The sequence below is a fragment of the Phacochoerus africanus genome, chromosome 11, assembly GCF_016906955.1.
Source record: "Phacochoerus africanus isolate WHEZ1 chromosome 11, ROS_Pafr_v1, whole genome shotgun sequence".
NCBI classification, from domain to species: Eukaryota; Metazoa; Chordata; class Mammalia; order Artiodactyla; family Suidae; genus Phacochoerus; species Phacochoerus africanus.
Window position 1 is genome coordinate 120,183,561 of NC_062554.1, and position 20,359 is coordinate 120,203,919.

Here is a 20,359-nt window from a genome sequence, read left to right on the forward strand (position 1 = left end):
TTGCCAATAAAATATTGCAACCTTTATTTAAAATAAAACACAAGTTGGCAAGCCTTGTGAGACAACAGGCAGAGAGCAGTCCCCTTTCAAGGGCCTCATTTATTTACATCAAGTTTAACACTGTTAGCAGTTCACAGTCAGACGACAGGGTGAAAGTATTAAATTAGAACAATAAAACACCGGAAAATATCCTACAATAACAATTAAGAACAAATACCTGACAACACTGGTAGTGTGACCCATAAGTGATGTGTTTTCAATTAAATCCCATACTGTCTCACTGTGTCCCCCTTAGTAACGCGCACAGGGCCAGGCCCCGCAGACCTCTCCGTTCTATGCACCCACCACACACACATCTGCAGAGCCTGACCTTTGGTATGAACAAACAAGTTTTAAGGAATCTGAATCATGTGTTTTAAGGTCAAAGTTCCATATCAACCACCATGAAACGTTCAAATTTATTTTTGCCAAGTGAACATAAAACTGGGGCTTCCCCACTGATAGTCATGACAAAATCAGATTGCAAAGAAGGAAAAGTGTGGGGTCTACCAGGAGACCGGGGGTGGGGTGGGTTATGAGCACATGCGAAGAGCTCAGCCGGCCTCCTGATGCCAAACCCGTTAACCAGGGCACAGCTGCCGTTCACCACAGGCAAAGATCGGAGTGACTCCTCTCACGCTCACTCCCCTCCTTTGCTAGCTCAACGACAATGTGTGTACATAACGTGGACACCACATGTACCCTCTACACAGATCAGAAATAGGAGGGTTTTCAAACATACACCCTTCAAGAACTATGAACACCTCATTGTTCCTTCTAGTTGCTGAATACTAATTTCTCTGAAGGACGAACAGCCTCATCAGGGTGACTCCTCAAGCTCTCAGCCAACCGCCCCCATAATGGAGTCCAAGAACAGAGACCACAGTGAAAAATGGCTTGTCAAAAGCGAGGAAGGCTGGTTATCCAGCCCTCGTTTACCAGAAATTATATGTCCCTTGGCATTCTTGCCACACACAACACATGGTATGGCACTTCTGAATTGTACACACAGCGCGGGCTTCTTCACCAATGACCCTAAAGCATCAGGATCCTGCAGTCTCTTCTGAATCAAGGATAATTTGGCATACCTGCATTATTATTGTGTTAGAACAGCTAAAACTTAAGTATTTTTATATGTGATAATTTTAATAACCTCAAGTCTCGTTCTTCAACTAGAATTTATTGTTGCTTAAATGATTTAAAACATCTATCCTGAGGCTCAGAAGCAAATCTAAGCAAGCTCCAACAATACAGACTCTGTACTTCCTTTCTTAAAGCCTGCTGGCATTTGATAGTCCACCTTCACCATGTCCAAAAGAGTTAACTAGAAAGATCCCAGATCTCAAGCCCTGTATAAGCTCAGCAGCTTGGAATGACATGTAGGACCCAGAAACTTGCTGCTTCAAGTACAATGATGAACAAAGATTCTCACAGAACAGACACAGTGTGTACGAGTGTGGTCTGAGGACAATGTTGGGCCCGGCCTTTCCACTTAAAAGGAGACATCCTTTCCCTTAGATGGCCTACAGGGTGGAAAATCTGCTCTTGCTCCTGTGTTCAGGTCACACAGCAACAGAGAGGGTAAAAAATGTAATTGTTCTAGGAAAGGCAGACAATTTCAAATTTGTAACTTACATAGTGCACTCAGAGGGAAGGCAGGGCCAGTTAGAGCGTCCGCCCCCCACCCCTCCGCTTGCCAGGTGGATGGAGGAAAGTACAGCCAGCAGTCCACTAAATCGGCACCCCGTGTGGAGAGAACACCTGACTGACTAGGGCTCGGAGCTATGGCTACCCAAAAAGCTCCTTTCCAGCCACTCTAGTTCCATCATCATGCAACATCAACCTAGCTGTCGTCTTTTCCTGCTCTGCAAAACTCACGAAACCCATCTCTGAAGGCACAGCCCTCTCGGAATGACCTCTACTACTGCAAGGCAGTTCAGAACCATGATGACGTGCGTGCCAAGGCCTCCTCACCGGGGAGAAACACTGGATCTGCTTACCTTGTCCATCATAGGTGGTGTCTTCCCTAACTTCTTGGTCCTTTCTATCTATCTAGGCTATTGGGTCAGAAGTGAAGGAAGTATCATCTTGCACATTTGTTATTCAAGACAGAACATACACCTCAGGTGGGTGGCATGAAAAGCAGCAGCCCCAGAGCAGAAACTCATCTTTTTGGACACTGCAGTAAGCTTCACAAAAGACAAGCTAGAGCTAAGACAGTCACCGGGGCAGATGCTCTGGAGCAGGATGCAGCCCATTCCCAAGCCCTGAAATCCACCCCCACCACCCTTGGTTCTGCAGGAGGGCAGGGGATGGCAGGTGATTTCTGACTGTAACAGCTGCAACAAAGCAGGTAACAGTAACTATTACTGTAGGCACTGCTGGCTTGCAAAAAAAAAAAAAAAAAAAGCTAGCCTTGTATTGGATTTTTATAAGTTTGGTAGTTGGAAAACTGCAACTTTACCCAAAGAATATAAATATCCTGACTGTTAAGAATGGGACAAGTTTTAGAATCAGCCCAAGGCTTTGCTCTCTGACCAGTGAGGCTATACTAGCAGCAAGTTCCCTGTGTTGTCACACAGAAGATACAGGCAGTCTTAGCACTGCCTTTCTCTATTTCTGTCCTGCTGCCACATATCCAGGACTGAAGCACGCATTTAAAAAAGAACTGAGATACTGACTTGACAGAAACTAAAACAGAGATACAGAGAGCTGAAGACTACCACTACATAAGAAGAAACTCATGTCCAGAGAAACTTACCTACATAAAAAGAACTGGTCACAACAGATGCTCAGGGCACAGAGTTGGACCCCAAATCCAGGTAGAACAAGTTAATGCAAGATAATGAGAGCCCCAAATCAAAGAATAAAAATGCAGACAACCCTGTCAGCCCAAAGTGAACACCTATGGGGGAGTCATCTGATGGTAATGATGACATCAGTAGCAGAAATGGAGGGGAGTGGGAGGGATCAAAATGCTGTAACTCAAAAGTGGCAACCAATGCAATTTAGTCTTGAGTATTTTTATAATTTAATAGATGAGTTATGTTCAGCTACTCTTCTTAGGAAAAACAAAATCCAAAACCCATGGATGATGAATGTCAAATCATTTCTAACTGGCAGGAAATCCTAGAAAAATAATTCCCAAAGTGCACTGGTCCTACAGCCATCCAATCTCTGCCCCTCTTTCCCCCGAGAAACCCAACAAAACCACCCAGGACAGAGGTTAAAAAAGACACTGTCAACATGAACCGGTAACAAGTCTGCACCCACTATATTTAGGGTACTAAATGGCTGAGCATCTGGTGAACAAATGTTCAAAGGTGAGAGGGCCTCATTCTTCTTGAGTCAAGGTCCCTGGAGAACTTCTTTGTTCTGGAGTACACATTACTACTTTTTAAAGACTAAAATTAAACCAAAACATTGGTCCCTAGTTTTCTGCAGTTATTCAGTGCTGAGCTAATAATTTTAGCAAAACACTTACTATACCAGCACGTATTCGTTTAGCAGTTCCATGTTAATAAGTGTTATAAATTACAGAGCTGATTGTTTATATATTTGCGTTTTCAGGTCCTCCATAGGCAAAAGCTTCTAAGTCAATCAGCAACTCATTAACTGCTTTATCTTCTAAATAGACCATAATAATACCACCTTATATTACATTTGATACTTTTCTCAAAGTGCTTTCTTATACATTATCTCAGTTATTAAAATGACATGGAACAATAAAGTTTTGTTTTTAAGAAAAAGGAATGCAGACTAGCTTTTTTAAAACTTAAGTTGTTATTTCTTTATTACAAAGTGCAGATTGCTATGTCGCTGAGGTCTGTCCAAAAGAATGACCCCATATAATTTTTTAAATTACTGAGTTCTACTGAATGCCTACTTTGCTAGTATTACCATTACTCAACATCCAAGGCTCTTAAGGTCAGAGAGTGCCGGGAACGTGTGCTTCAGAAAGTGTGCAGCACCATGCAGACTGATTGTCTATCTGAGGCACTTTTTTTTTTTTTTTTTTTCCAGCGTCTCACAAGAGGCAGCAGCAATGGTGGCAAGACCCCACAAGAAAATAAATAGACCTGATCTCTAGACTTGGCTCTGCTGCTAATTAACTGCTCTGAGATAACGGGCAAGTAACTTAACCATCTTCTCTCCCAATTTCTTAAGCTGTAAAGCAAAGCTTTGGGGTGTTGCTAGTGTTCACATAGTGCTGGGTGTCTGAAATACCTGGAGAGATTCTTGGAAAATACACTGGCTGAGATTCAACCCCACAGGGAATTCTGATCTGGGGTGACACCAATGTATCAGGGTTTTTTGGTGGGTTTTTTTTTTTTTTTTTTAAATACCAGAAAAATTTTTTGCATATCCCTAAGACTCATTGCAGTAAATGTTAATAGTAGTAGTAGTTAACATTTATGGAGTACTCATTATGTGCCAGGCACTCAAGCTAAGTATCTTACACACTTTATCTCCTTTTATCCTTTGAACAATCCTGAGGTAGTTACTATTATTATCCCTGTTTTCTAGTGAGGACACTAAGGCCCAGGAAGGTTAAGTGACTTGCCTTCTTGACTGACTTGAGTCTGAACCCTTAATCACTACCAATACTATATCCTTAAATCTCTGTAACTGTGTTAAATAAATATGGGTGGTGCCTTAGCAAAGTCAGCATTTTATGAACTGGGCACTACTTTACTAACCAAATTTCAATTGAATTGTAAGAAAATTCTAACTTAAACCCAAAAATTCAGCTAGGGAAGAGTCTCCCTACCCAAGGACCTCCATGTATAGAGGTCATCTGGAAAAACACTGAATGAATTTCTCAGGGCGGACTTTTTAAGGCTACGTCTCTGAAAATCACAATGGAGATCTCTAGGAAAATAGACACATTTTAATTTCACCCAAAGCCTTTTTAAGAAAATACTTCACATAAAGTACAATCAAGATGTAGTCTACATAAAACACTGCATTTTAAGGTAGCAAATCTAAGGTGAAATCATATTATCTGTACATGAAAAGATTCAAGCTGTGGTACCCCAGAAGTATGCATACATATAACTGCTTGAGAAAGTTTTCAACACCTTATAGAAAGGCTTTTGTTCCTGCTATCTGCTGTTTTAAACCAGGTCGCATTAAACTACAATTTTAGTTTCTAAAAGCAGAAATTTTTCTCTGCTTTAAATTCAAACTTTTAAATTACATACGGTTATTTTAAAAATCTGGTCCTTTTCAAGTAGAAAAAGGAAAAACCCATATTATACTTTTATACATAAGTTGACAGTGCCTCTTTAACCTGAACCCTGAGCCCTCAACTCCTGAAGTTACACAGTTAAAGCATCATGTGGATGGGGCATGTGCTACAACAGTCAGCTACTCCTGACAGCGTTGAAAGAAAATCAATTCAGTTCATGAACATACTGTGCACCTACTGCAGACGAGACAGAGCCAGGTGCTGCCCCTGAGTAAGCCCCAGTCCCCACCCTCAAGGACTGTTCTATGGTGAGAAAACCAGGCAGCTTAAATACACTCAGTAGTGTTCCTCCAAGGCTTATTTTCAGAGCTCTCAAGGAAAGATCCCTTGTTTTTAAAAAAAAAAAAAAAAAAAAAAAACCTGAAAAACAATTATAATCCCTCAACTTGCATCCACAATGACAGGGATAAACTTAAAAAGCAGCATAATCATATCCTAAAGTATTAGCTTTCCCTGCCCCACCCTTAACAGGTTAATTGCTAAAAAGAGTTCCTGCTGTGGCGCAGTGGGTTAAGAACCTGACTGCAGCAGTGCAGATCACAGGTTCAATCCCTGGCCCATTGTAGTGGGTTAATGGATCTGGTGTTGCCACAACTGCAATGTAGGTTGCAACTGCAGCTCAGATCTGCCTCCCAGCCCAAGAACTCCATATACCGCGCACGGGTGGTCAAAAAAGAAAACAATTTCAAGTTTATGGAAATATATGAAGGAAAGTGGCAAAGAAGAAGGTAGGAGGAGGCCTGTTGGTTTTTAATTCCAAGTTAAAGGGAATTCTGTCTTCTCTTCCACCCATTACAAGGAGATTAGCCAGATCACTCACTGCCTGCGCTAATAGACAGCAATCACCCAACCCCTGAAGGGAATGCCCGTACTGTCTCCTCCCCCTTTGTATTCTTCTGCTGGCCTGGGACTCCTTTGGAACACGCAAGATAGGAATCAAGGTCTCCTTTCTTTCTAATGAAAACCTAATTTCCTCCTTGGTCAAAGATGCCAAACTGTGTCCAAAACAGTTTCCCCCCTTGGTATTCTAGCCCCATCAATATAATCTCAGCAGTCTTCATTTTCATTATCTGCAACTGAGCCAAAAAAAAAAGAAAAACTTGTATTCAACATAATACTGTACTAAAGAGCTTTCCCGAGAGGCTCTCAAAGGGATAACTATACACTTATTTGCAAAACACCCTTGAGAATATGTATCATTACCTCCACTTAATAGATTAAGAGATGGGGCTAAGGCCTGACAGTGGATCGATGACAGAGCCAGGAAGAAAGCTCACTGTTCATCAATGTTGAATTCTTATCTTCCTAACTTAATACTCCTTTGGGAGGAAAAAAATAATTTATTTTTTTAAACTGGGTACTCCTTGGACAGGGGGATGGAGGGGACAAAGTTTTAACAAAAGGAATGAAGTGGTCATTGGAATTAGACCTGATATCAAAAGTATTAGTATTTAACCAGTAAGATTTGGTTCCAAATTAGGAAACAATCCTAATTAGCTTCCATAATTACTAAACAGGGAAGGAAAAGGAATCATCAGGTTTTCAAAATCTGATGTCCCCTGAAAGTGACCTGCTCCTTTAATTATTCATTCTTAAAAGAGAGGTGAAATAATAAAATAAATATCAAAGAATATTCCCAAAGTGATCTTTACACACAAGCACAACAATTGGGGGCGAGGGGGGGACACGTGAGAGGAGAAAAGCATGTGAAGATAATTTAGAGGGATTCATTTGAATCCATAAAGAGTGAGTGAAGGATTCTCCCTACTCTTTGCCTAGACTGGGTCTGAGGTGATATGGGAGGGGAAAGGTTACAGAGGAACAGCCGTGAGAACTCAGCCAGCCTCTCCTCTCAGTCACGGACCCCTAGGCCGACCGCTGGGTTTCGAGAAGAGACCCTCTCCCTAGTATTTTAGTTGATAAAGAAATAGCCAGCTGCTCAAGTCCTTGGCCAGTATGTCGATGTGCAGGGCCACTGTATCAGAAAAGGATTTTCCTGTGAGACCTGTACATGACTGTTATTTTCAAATCAATGTTGGTTAATGCCCTGAATGCTGCCAGGAACAAAAGAAGACACCTGCCCAGCAAGGAGTACAGAAGAACCACCAAGGAGATCCTATGCCTATGGTTTACAGATAGGCATCAACAAGCAGAAAGCCAATCCTGATCCATTAGAATAGACTGGGAGAACTAACTTCTAAGCAACGTTTAAGATCTTAGGAGGAGATTCCAACCTCTCTGAAAATACTTCCTAGCATTCTTTACTTCCTGCACCAATTAACACACCAATGGAAAATAGGACAGGAGCATACAACTAAAGCCAGGTTTCCCAGTTTGGTATATATGGCCATCTGATTTGCAGTTCTTACTGCAGCAGTGACCTTGTGGAAATCAAGGTTAACAGCACTTCTGACAGCCTTGAAAGAAACGTCTCTTGGCACATTCCCAGCTTTCTTCTGTCCCACCCAGTACGTCAGATGAGTTGGAGCATAATCACAAGGACCTACTGGAGCCCCAAGTTAATTCCCTTCTGTCTGGTGCAGAATGAGTGCCACAGCCTATGCACTGTCTAGATAGAGTCCCTGTGGCCTTGCTGGGACAGCCCTGTCTAAACAGCTCACATCACTCCTGGTAAGAATGGGCTGGCTTTGGCCCTGATGTTCCAGTGCAGCTTCCAATCCTGCCCACAACTGCCCTGGCCCCACCTATTTTCCCTCTCCTATGTGTTTTGCTTTTTGTTACTTTTGAGATGAACCTGTAAACGTGAGAACTCAGAGATCTGAGGTACTTCACAGAAACACACTCAAATACCAGTCTTCCATTTTTTGAAAATGAGAACACAGGAAAACAAGTCACTTTCCCTCTTCCCTCAGAAATGTGTGCATCTTCCCCCTCGGCTAACAGTGGCTACCTCTGCACCACATCACTGATTTCCTGTACGCACGACAGTAGGTTGTTAAGGACGGGGTTTGCCCCGGGCACACCAGCAGCTGCAGAAGACACCTGCAGCTCCTGCAGGCTGAGTTCCAGTTTGCTCACGGCCTCTCGGAAGGCAAATTTGTTGCGAGTCTGGGGGATGCAGTCCACATAGCCTGAGCAGTAGTCGAGCAGCTGGTGTCCAGTGTCCACCAGCTGGCTGTTGGGCACAGGTTCCGTGATTGCACTCGACAGTAGGTCAGCACATTCCAGCAGGGCCTCCTTGCTGATCTTGTCAGCTGAGATTTTCTCAGCTGCCTGTTTGGTTTTTCTCAGAGCCACTTTAGTACCTGCTGTGCCGTTGGCCATCTTGGCTGGCGAGATGGAAGATGTGGGCAGAGGCACTTGAGGTGGAGGCATTGCAGGCCTCCCAGCTTTCCCACTGATGGGCACTGCCCCTGGAGCTGCCTTTTTTCCTCCTTCCTGTGTTTCTGACATGGGCTGTCCTGCAGTCGGGGCAGTCGACTCTTCCGTCGGGTCCGAGCACATGGACGGATGCGGCAGTAGTCTCATCACTGGTGGTGGGGGTGGGGCACACTTTGGTTTTACCCGGCGGGGTCGGTCCTTGTCTCCAGAGGAAGTGACCTGATGCTCCGATAAGAGCTTGAATTTATTCCCCTGAGAGTCTGTGCCAATGAGCTGCACATCAGCTGGAGTGTGCTTTAGAGTGGGTGAGATAAGGACTGGCACTTTGTGGTTGTGAGTGGTTGGAAGGACCACTGCAGCCTTGGCTGGAGAGGACCAGCCTGTCTGTTCGCCATCCTCTGGGACTCCAGCCATGCCAAGCCGTGCCCCACCATTTCTCTCCTTGCTCTTTGGGGCAGCTGTCACTCCAGCTACCCCCACCCCGGGAGAGTCCTTCTCTGTGATGGCTGGATCCCCAGAGGGGGTTTTGAGAGGAAGAGCTGTGGCTCCTCTGGGCAAAAGTTTGGCTTTTGGTCTCTCCCTGGTTGGAGCAGCACCTTCCTCTGATTTTTTTGGAAGAGTGTCATTGGCCCTGTCCCCATTCTCTTCTGGCTGAGAAGAGGTGGACACTGTCCTTTCCAGCTGGAGTTTGGACTTCTGGCAGTTCCTGGGAAGGGTCATTGCCATCCTATCCTGTTCTGGAAGCCCTGAGGACATGGAAGATGTAGAGTTTGACCTTGGAAAAGGCTTGGAAGTGTCATCACTGGCTGTTGGTTTACCCGCTCGTAAGCCCAGTGTCTTTTTGATTAAACGTGGTGTAAAGAAGCCTGTGATGCCAGACCACCCACCCCCACCACTGTCGTCATCACAGAGGTTCCTCTGTGCAAAGCTCCCCCCATAGCACTTGGGTGGCACCAGATTCGCCTCTTGCTGGGCAGAAGTGAAAGAGAACCCATCAGCATGCTGCAGAGAAGCAACAGATGAGAAGTTACCCGTGAGTTCATATTTCTTGTGGGGCTGATTCTCCATTTCTCGGAAGGAGCTGCTGCGTTTGGGGGGTGTGGGAGCATTTCTCTTTTTCATGAAGGAGCTGAAGAAGCCTCCCTTCCTATCTCTGGTGAAGCAAGTCTCTTTGGCATCTTCCAAGAGGCTGCTGGGTGACTTGTCTCTTTGCTTTCGAGGCAGTGCCGGGGACCCACTGGGGGCCTGTGCACTTCTAATGAACCCTGATGAAAAACAGCCAATCAGTAATGAGGAAGGTAAGAAATGACTCATTTGGGTTACTAAGGTTACACTGTAGGAGTTCTGTCAGCATCTATTAAATCTCAGGTATTAGCCGGACTCAGAAAACTAATAAACACTTTATCATTTCACACTGTTATTCCAACTTTGAGGAGGGATTTAAGTGAAAATAAATAACCCACAGTTTTTTACCGCGGCATTCATCTTTTTTTCTAGAAACTACAACACAACCTGGCCTCATTTATTAGGCTCAACAAAGGAATTTCTGCCGGAGCTGTAACGACAGTAACTACTTGGAAATGAGGAGCTTGGGGAAATGGGGTGGGAGGCAGAGCTCTATGCTGGCTGGGCAGATCAGGACCACTAACCCTGGCAGTGGAGAGTTGAGGACCGCAGTGGTGAATAAAGCAGGTGCCAGCCACACTGACCTCAGTGAAGATAGGCAGGAAAGTAGAAATAAAAACATCGTACCCCAAGGCTCCTTAAAGAAGGCAGTTTGGTTCTACTTGCCTAGGAACTCATACCTGGTGCCGAACTGGAAGCAGAATTTTCTGTGGCATCTTGTGCCCCTTCGATATTCTCCTTGTTCTCCCCCTGCTTCTTCAGCGTCCGGGTCTTGGAAGGAAGTGTAGGTAATCGAGGCAGATATGGAACAACAGATGAGGAGGAGGCTGCTCTCCCGAGCTCCTCAGCTACCTCTGTAAGTAAGACAAAGGGACCGGTAATAAGAACAATTTCATGACCAAAACGGGGGGAGGGGATTTTCTCTTTCAGAAAATGCATCCAGCTGAGAAGACTGGAGTCCTAAAATATGTTAGGTAAGTGGAGTCATAGAGTATGTGGTCTTTCTGTCTGGCTTCCTTTGCTCCACATGCTATCTGGAGATTCATCCAAGCTACTGTACATGGCATGGGTTTTTCTTGTTGCTTGCTCAAATGTGTGAATTTATCCATTCTCATCCTGGTGAATATTTAAGTTGTTTCCACTTGTTGGCTATCATGAACATACTGCTAATAACATCCTACTATGTGCCTTTTGCTTCACAATGGTATGTGCATCTGCTGGGTGTGCACATCTGCTAGGAAGTGGACTGGTGGGTTACAGGGAACACACAAGTTCAGCTTTGTTGGGTCTTACCAAACTGCCTCCCAAACAGGCTGTACCAGTCTACATCCCAACTAGCACTGCATGCAAATTCTGGTTACTCTGGATGCCTGCCCGAGTTTGAAGTTAGGGGTTTTTGTATCTTAGTTTTAGCCATTCTGAGTGTGTAGTGGTGTGTAGTGGCCATCTCACTGTTTTATTCTGTACTTCTTCATATGCTCATTGGTCATTTGGATATCCTTGTTTACTAAGCGTTTACTCATGGTTTGAACAAAGCAACCAGATGTCAAGCAACCAGATATTTTTATTTTCAGGTTGTGCTTTGCAAAAAAAAGAAAAGTGGATATGATCCATTCCATTTCATGACAATGAAGCAAATGAGGCTCCTGAAAATGTGTTCACCCCATTAGTAAGCCTCAACTGATCAAATTCGGCCATGGATTTTGTGGCTTTTACTAAAAAGGCAAAGACATGCTTTGCTACTCATTCCTGAACAAAAATCAAGTATGGATCAATTAAAGTGTGAAATTTTGTAACTATTTTACAACTTTTTTTGTATTTACTTTTCAAACCTGAACCCCCCCACACACACGCAAGAGGGGGTATATGGCACAAAACCCGAGCTCGCCAATGAGATTCCTTTTTTTTTTTTTTTGGTCTTTTTGCCTTTTCCAGGGCTGCTCCCGCAGCATATGGAGGTTCCCAGGCTAGGGGTCCAGTCAGAGCTGTAGCCACTGGCCTACGCCAGAGCCACAGCAACGTGGGATCTGAGCCGCGTCTGCAACCTACACCACAGCTCCCGGCAACACTGGATCCTTAACCCACTGAGAAAGGCCAGGGATTGAACCCACAACCTCATGGTTTCTAGTCGGATTCATTAACCACTGCGCCACGACAGGAACTCCTGAGATTCCTTTCTTATAATGCTTGCTATATCAGCTCCTAGAAGACAGATATGAACTATAAAGATACGGTCTCAAGGATGCTGACAACTGTGTTTCATGCCACTTGGAGGATTGATTTGGAGGATAAGAACAACGCAGAAACAAAAGTAAAGAGATATTAGGTGGGAGAAAGTGCGGGAAGGAGGAAGAGAGAAAGGAGACTTGAAGCTATTGGAGCCTGTGGCTTCGAATGACCCTAAGGTTAGCTCCATCCCTGCTTTTCCATGGTCTGGCTATGATGCAATAAATCCTCCTCTTAACTGCTTCAGAAAAATTTTGAGTTAGTTTCTTTCAGTTACAACTAATAAATACATCTTTGTAAGGTATGAACTGTATCTTATCTCTATGTCCTCAGTAGAGTGCTTACCACAGATTAAATACTTAATAAAATGTGGATTGAATAATACTGAATTTCTTGCTTAACAATTCTGAGTTGAAATTAGCTATGAAAATTTTAAGAGTTGGTTTTCTAAAAGGATATAAACATTTTCAAGAGAAGCAGAAATACTTAGCTAAGGATTCAACAGAAGTTAAAAGTTTACATAGAAGTACCGAAGAAATGGAACCTATCCTTTGACTGATATCCATGACTTCTACCACTTTGACTCCACTGGTAATAGAGCCACAGAGGAAAGAAGAATGCTGTGACAGACAGCTGCTCAATCTGTCCCAAAGGGTGAGCTGTGCCCTCCCCAACCTGCAGGCATTTCATAGATCAAATGACTAAGATGCAAATACTTTGCATTAAACCATGGTGCTGTACTTTTCCCTTTCTTCTTACCTAGACATGATAAATCATTCAGGGAAGCACACAAAACTAACTTGCCTGATTTCCTCTTCTAACATCTTTTGACTATGTTCAATTATGTTCTATGTTCAATTATGAAGGAAAAGGAAGATTTGAAAAATATGTATACAATTCTGGGAAGATTAACAAAATGTCTAAAAGACAGTATAATCAAGAATCCTGTGTTTTCAGCTTTCTAGGAATAATCTCTCTTTATTTGACAAGTTTATTGCTTGACTTTTGCAGATAATTTCAAAGAGGCAGTCTACACAAAAGTAGAAAACTGCCTCTATGTATCCATACCTAAGAGAAAGGTTCTCACTGTTCATAGCTTAACATCCGCATTTTAAATTCCTTTCTGTGGAGTTCCTGTCATGGCTCAGTGGTTGGTGAATCCAACTGGGAACCATGAGGTTGCGGGTTCGATCCCTGGCCTTGCTCAGTGGGTTGGGGATCCAGCGTTGCCGTGGGCTGTGGTGTGGGTTGCAGACGTGACTCGGATCCGGCATTGCTGTGGCTCTGGCGTAGGCTGGTGGCTGTGGCTCCAATTTGACTCCTAGCCTGGGAACCTCCATATGCCGCGGGAGCAGCCAAAGAAATGGCAAAACAAACAAACAAACAAATAAATTCCTTTCCGTGTCAATATAAACATATTGTTAAACATAACATATGTGTTAAACAACACGGCTCGGATCCCACATTGCTGTGGCTCTGGCATAGGCCAGCAGCTATAGCTCTGATTAAATCCCTAGCCTGAGAACCCCCATATGCCATGGGTGTGGCCCTAGAAAAGACAAAAAAAAAGAAAAAAAATCATTTTAACTACTCAGTTATATGGATATAATAATTAGCACATAAGATATTTAAGTTGTTCTTAATTTTTCAACATGATGTAACATCCTTACAGCTAAATTTTTGTTCATAAGATCTATTTCCAGAGATGGAATTTTTGGATCCTCCTTTTATGACTTGGTTCTGCTTTTGTAGGTATGGTTCAGGGACTTGAAATGTTTTTCACTCTCATTTTTTCCTCTTCTCTTTCCTTCATTGTGTTACTGCTTAACCACTGAACTTACTTTTCCTGAAAAGACTGAATTAATTTCTAATTAAAATATTTCAATATTAAAAATAAATATGGGAGCTCCCTTTGTTGGCTCAGCGGAAACAAATCAGACTAGTATCCATGAGGACACAGGTTTGATCCCTGTCCTCACTCAGTGGGTTAAGGATCCGCCATTGACATGAACTGTGGTATAGGTCACAGACGCGGCTCAGATCTGGCACTGCTGTGGCTATGGTGTAGACCAGCGGCGACAGCTCCAATTCAATCCCTAGACTGGAAACCTCCATATGCCCCAGGTGTGGCCCTAAAAAAGACCAAGAAAAAAAAAAAAAAAAAGAACCTAGAGATACAAAGATACACTTTAAAAGAGCAAAAAAGGTGAAACAAAAATAAAGGCCAAGAGTTCATTCAACATCCTGAAATGGAGTCCCAAATCACAAGCAAGAATCTATCATTTTTGAAATGTTATTACCATCACCAGCACCCAGAATTAGCCACCACCAACAGCAAATCGCCAAATCCTCACCTTCAGAAATGCTGGAGTCATGAAACATGGTTTCAAAAGCTTGATGTGTTTCAGCAAAAGAGGGCCTGTCAGCAGGGCTCCACTTCCAGCCTATATGACAAAAGACAGCATTAAAAGCTCTTCGGAGGAAATAAATATCCAGGGGCACACTTTGATGGTGAGTTTCATGCATCAGGACATGTACTTGTTGAAGAAGAGTTTACAGCAAGTTTGCAAATAATAGTGAAGCAGCTGCATCTTAGTTCAGACTCAGAGGTGTAATGAACCTACCCCCCTAGGGCCAGTCCTATGTAGGTACAGCTCCTATTCCCTCTACAATAGGGATGTGGGGGTGGGCGGGGTGTTAGAAAATGACAAGTTTTCTTCCATCTGGAAAGATGAAAGTAGTAAAAGCTATCTTCACACTCACTCTTATATAATCAGCTGTACACATTCAGAAACCTAACAGGACACTGGAAAGGAGGAGCTTGGAATTCACATTTGACAAAGACAGGGCAGTAGGTAACACCAATGTACAATGAGAAAGTCACAGGACTTACACTCAAACACACTGCAATTTAATCCACTAATCACCTTCCTACTTTCTCATCTTTAAGAACTCAGATGCTTGTGTTTATTCACGATCACATTCTCCATAGTCTTTACCATTTTATGTAGTTGAAAAGAGCCCTCCCCCTACCTAATCTTCAAAGTCAATGTCTTACTCTCCTATTAAATATGCAAATAGTTCAGGGAAATTGAGTATTTGTGCCACTGACAGTGATACTTAGGGTTCCAATAAGACTAATGTAGAGCATATGATATTCCAACTGGCTGATCAGTGACCGACTCTATGTCATGAGGTCGGACTCAATCTTACAACATTAAGAGGAAAATGCTGCAAGAGAAAATTGCTCACTCAAACTTGCACAATTAAAATACACAAAAATACTCACATGCTCTCATAAGTTCATACACCTTAGGAGGACATCCTTCAGGTTGTTCCATTCGATATCCTTTTTCCAGTAGATCATAGACCTGAGACAGGTCAATACCTGGATATGGTGACATTCCATATGTAGCAATTTCCCACAAGAGAACCCCAAAAGCTGCAGAAGGGATGAAAAAAGGAGTTTTATGTTTCTTCTTTCTCATTTACTTTATACCATTAGGTAACCACTCTTTCAAATTTTAAGTAACATTCTGTTATAACATTAGTATACTCCTGTAATTCTTTTTCTTTCTTTTCTTTTGGCCGCACCTGGGGTATGTGGAAGTTCCAGGGCCAGGGATCAAACTTGCGCCACAGCAGCTACCCGAGCCACAGCAGTTGATAACGCCAGATGCTTAACCTGCTGAGCCATGAGGGAACTTCTACTCTTCTAGATCTTATAACATAACTTGTTTTTCTAAGATATCTGCCATAAGAACATTTCAGATACAATCTCAATGGTTTTCTTTAAATTTCCCAATTTTTATTGGGATTTCCTTTACTACAATGAGGGAAAAGTAAACTATGATAATATAAGAAGCCTGGGGCATAATCATCTATTCTTAGAGCAATTTATGATCTATTTCATAAGTTTCACAATTTTTAAGTCAGCTAATACTAGAGGAGTAATATAAAAATGGACGCAACTTAAAATCAGATAAAAATCACACTTGTAAAAAGAATTTCTTGATTTTGTCACAAGTTATTCCTGAATTTGAGATTTCTGATAAACAAGACCAAGAAAAAACAAAAAACAAGACCAAGAATTCTACAAGTATTTCTATTGGTCCACAATCCAAACTTCCTGACTTGTTCTATTCCCTGAGCCTCTGCTAAATCACATTGCTTTTCAGGGCAACAAAAACAAGATCAGTTACACAGACAAATTCTAGATGAAACTTCATCATGCCTTCCTTGAAAAGAGTTTGCTACTCTGTATCACAGTGCTCTAGAAACAAGCAATAAAGCCTAATGTGGACAACAGGGAGCTTCATAGAGAGAGGATCATTGTTACTCCAGTGCAGTATAATACCTAGATTGTGAGTGCTCTGGAGGCAGAGACTTTTTTCTTTAACTTTCTTCTTTATAATTTCTTTCTATGGTAAGTGCCTAGCAGATACTAAGTATTTAATAAGTGCTTGCTGAATGACTAAAAGAAGGATGAATGTAAAGACAGAAGACATGATTATATAAAAGATAAGCTCTAAAGAATTTAGTATTTATTTATAAAGAAAATAGCACACAGGAAAATGTTCCTTTCACTCTTACCCCAGACATCAGATTTAATTGAGAAGGTATTGTAGGCAAGACTCTCTGGTGCTGTCCATTTAATAGGAAATTTGGCTCCAGCATGAGCAGTATAGGTGTCTCCAGTCATCAGTCTACTTAAGCCAAAGTCAGCCACTTTTACCACATGGTTTTCTCCCACGAGGCAGTTACGAGCTGCAAGATCTCTGTGGGAAAGAGAACTCTAAAATGTGATTCCATACAGGTGGTTGTAGAAAAAGATCATGAATGCTCTATTATCAGTTCCCTTACAGTTTGATAAGTGCTGACAGATATGGTAGTATTTTATGAAAATTACTAAGATGGTAGAAAGCCACTAATTATACATCACTTGTAGAATCCTCATCAAGAGGGAGTTACGTGATGCCAGAATAAAGCAGGCTTCAGAAAGGGGGTTCCTATTCACAAATACTTGGGATGGGCTTCAGAAGTGAGCAACAGATGCTTTTCTACACAGTTGTAAGTTCATTACTAGGACAGAAAGCTATTTTTAAAATTAAGCCACTAGATGGGGCAAAAGGATCTTGGATATAGTCCTGGGCAAAGTAAAGAGCTTTCTCTTCTGAGAATAACAAAGGCCTCGCATCAATACTTTAATCAGAGAACAGGAGGGTTTATAAATTGGCAATGTCATTACAATGGTGCCTGTAAAAGAGAAAATTCCTGAGTCATCTGAACATTGTTCCTAAAATTCTCACATTCTTTTATTTGCATGTCAATCAAGGGAGCTTCATGGTTAATCATAAGCAATAACCAGGTTTTACACACCTATGGATGAAATTCTTCTTTTCTAAATACTCCATTGCAGAAGAGATCTGAGTGGCCATGTAAAGCAGTACAACTGCAGTTACCTCTTCTCGGTTGCATTCTCGGAGATAATCAAGCAGGTTCCCATAAGGCATGTACTCAGTCACAATGTAAAATGGTGGCTCCAAAGTACATACACCTGATAGTTCAAATAGAGCTTGTTTTATTAGTATATATTCACACACTGCAAACCACTTCGGCAAGAAAAACTGACAATTTTTTAATGGCTGCATCCATGGCATATGGACTGAATCTGCACCACAGCTGCAGCAACTCTAGATCCTTTAACCCACTGCGCAATGCCAGGAGCAGACTCTCACCTCCTCGGTGACCTGAGCTGCTGCAATCAGATTCCTAACCCACTGTGCCACAGCAGGAACTTCAAGAATAATTGACAATTTTTAAAGTCTAGTTCAGCAGTAATCTTTTCCCGTCTTGCCATCATATTCCCTAAAAATGATATAAGCTAGTTGATAAGGGACTCTGTTCTCATTCTATCATTCTCTGGAAATTCATATCCATTTTGAGTAAGTGCCTATTTGGCAAAAGCAGAGTTGCTTGTACTAATTCCACACGGGGTCAGGACTACCAACACATCTAGAGTGCTGTACATGCCTACATAATCCCCATCCTCAACTGCATGCTGCCCATGTTTACCTAAAAGTAACAGCAACTGTGCATGTGGTAAAGCCTATATGTGAGCACGGTCTGTAATAATACTTTCTTTGTAAAAAGATTTTGACTATTTCCACAATCAAGGATTCCACTAACACATGGCAGATAACTTATCAAGAACCAAAAGAATCTATTTGAACATCCAAAGAAACTGACCCTATTTTTAAAAAAGCAATGGTTTTAGTCAACGGTTTTTCTGTGACCCAAACACATAAGATAGCAGTCTATTGATGGCACTTTCTGCTTGTAAAGGCAAACTGATGGATGGTCACAATTTTTAATCTGTTTATTTTCAGCAGTCCTTTGCTTAGTATCTCTTTATTTTGTAAAACTATTTTGTGACTGTTTTTGGTTTAGTATCACTTGGAATGATTCTGAACTTTGGATCCGGGGCAATTACCACAGGCTGTGCAGTTTCATATACTGCAATCAATCCAGGTTACTGCTTCTTGGGTAATTTTTAAATACAGAGATTGCTGATTAAAGTCATTTAAAGAAGTAGATTTGTACTGGGAGCTTCCACCCACAGTGATTCAAAAGAAGGATTTGGAGTTAATAGGGGGTTGGGGGACAAGCATCTTTGAGGAAAGCTATGGTTCAGGAAAGCTCCCTTACCTAATAGTTGTACCAGATTAGGATGCTTGATTTCTTTCATCACTGCAGCTTCTTTTAGGAATTCCTCCACCTCCATAGTATCCTCCTAGAAAGGTGGAAAGATAAGAAAGAAAAAGAGGGCAGGGACAAGCCCCCATCTTAATCATTTGAGTCAACTCACAATCCTAAAATTTCAGAAAAGGGAGTATCTTTTGACTATTTCAGCATTTACTTCAAGAAGTTTTATCATAACATAATATCCTCCAAGAAAAATGTCTACTTCAATTTATTATTTTAAACTATACAAAATTTTGTGGGGTGGAGTAAAATTCATCAATCATGTCCTATCACAACTGAAAGGTACAGAACAGTCAGCTGTCTTCCTAACAAATTCCTTAAGGAGCAAGGCATGTTTGCAAGACTATGAATATTGTTTCACACACTCAGAAAAAGCACTCAATAAATACTTGCTAAAAAAACAAAAACAGACTACTATTGATAGGTGAAGAACAGTCCTTACAAGTGACATGACAAAGCTATTGAGGCATATGAAAGAATCTTGAGAGAATGGAATGAGTGACAAAACGTATAACTTGATACCAGGATGCTTAAAGGAGAGAAAGGGTAGCATCAGGAAAAAGATATCTGTGAACATTAAGAACAAGAAGTGGTCGGAGTTCCCGTGGTGGCTCAGCGGTTAATGAACCTGACTAGGTATCTATGAGGACGCGGCTCGTGATCCCTGGCCTCGCTCAGTGGGTTAAGGATCCAGCATTGCCATGAGCTGTGGTGTAGGTTGCAGACGAAGCTCAGATCCCGCGTTGCTGTGGCGTAGGCCGGTGGCTTCAGCTCTGACTGGACCCCTAGCCTGGGAACTTCCATATGCCGCAGGTGCAGCCCTGAAGAGACAAAAAAATAAGAACAACAACAAAAAAACAACAACCAAGAAGTGGTCTAATCTCAGGGATAAGGGAGGAAATAGCAGCAGAGAGAAAAAGGACAGAAGAAGAAAGAGAGAACCCATCATTCTCTCACAGTGCATGAAGAATTGTGTCCAGCAGGGGTTGTTCTGAGGAAGTAAAACAGTTTGTTCTGTTTTTACAACTTACAACATGCATCTAACCTCCCACTAAGATCTACATCAACAGCCTCCAGAGACAAACCTTCTCCATCTGTGGGTTTCACTGCATTGCAGTGAGTAAGTTGCCCCCGCATTGTCAGCAACAGCACCCGTGGTTAATCATCACAATTTGCTGATGTGCTTGGCACCCGTGGGTGGAAAGCTCCGGAGTTAAAGAAAGGCATGCTGCTATTTCCACGTGATTCAGCACACAAGAAAAAGATGCCTGAGAACTGTAATTCTCAGCAACCCACCTTCAGCGTTTTCACAGCAACAGTAAGGCTGTATTTCTTCCAGACGCCAACGTAAACCTCTCCATACTGACCACCCCCAAGTTTGTGCTTCATGGTAATATCTGTTCGTTCCATTTCCCATTTGTCATGGATGGGGGACACACCATACACGGTAGGCTTATTACACTTGGGTGCTGGGTAGTGTAGTGTTGTCACGAGCCCATCAGCCACTGTTGAGTGATGGTGAACAAGCTCGGCCAAGGTGCTAAAGCGGCTCTCAGCAGTTACATAAACCTGATGAGGAGAATAGAGAAAAGCTACACCAACCAAAAAGGA

At 42.3% G+C, this 20,359-nt stretch overlaps 1 protein-coding gene across 6 annotated transcripts in view; it reads right to left on the bottom strand.

The window, feature by feature from the left end:
* The window catches only part of ABL2 (ABL proto-oncogene 2, non-receptor tyrosine kinase), a 120,264-nt gene continuing 99,905 nt past the window's right edge, over positions 1-20,359 (bottom strand). For 3 of the 6 annotated variants that reach the window (XM_047753927.1, XM_047753926.1, XM_047753929.1), the window contains 9 exons: positions 20,045-20,317; positions 18,692-18,776; positions 17,363-17,540; positions 16,577-16,761; positions 15,273-15,425; positions 14,338-14,427; positions 10,438-10,611; positions 9,664-9,897; positions 1-9,378 (listed from right to left, as the gene is read on the bottom strand). In XM_047753927.1, coding sequence (XP_047609883.1) covers positions 8,198-9,378; positions 9,664-9,897; positions 10,438-10,611; positions 14,338-14,427; positions 15,273-15,425; positions 16,577-16,761; positions 17,363-17,540; positions 18,692-18,776; positions 20,045-20,317 — 2,553 coding nt within the window. In that variant the 3' untranslated portion in view covers positions 1-8,197. Of the gene's footprint in view, positions 9,898-10,437; positions 10,612-14,337; positions 14,428-15,272; positions 15,426-16,576; positions 16,762-17,362; positions 17,541-18,691; positions 18,777-20,044; positions 20,318-20,359 lie in introns of all 6 variants that reach the window. The other 3 variants (XM_047753925.1, XM_047753924.1, XM_047753928.1) reach the window with 1 other exon arrangement.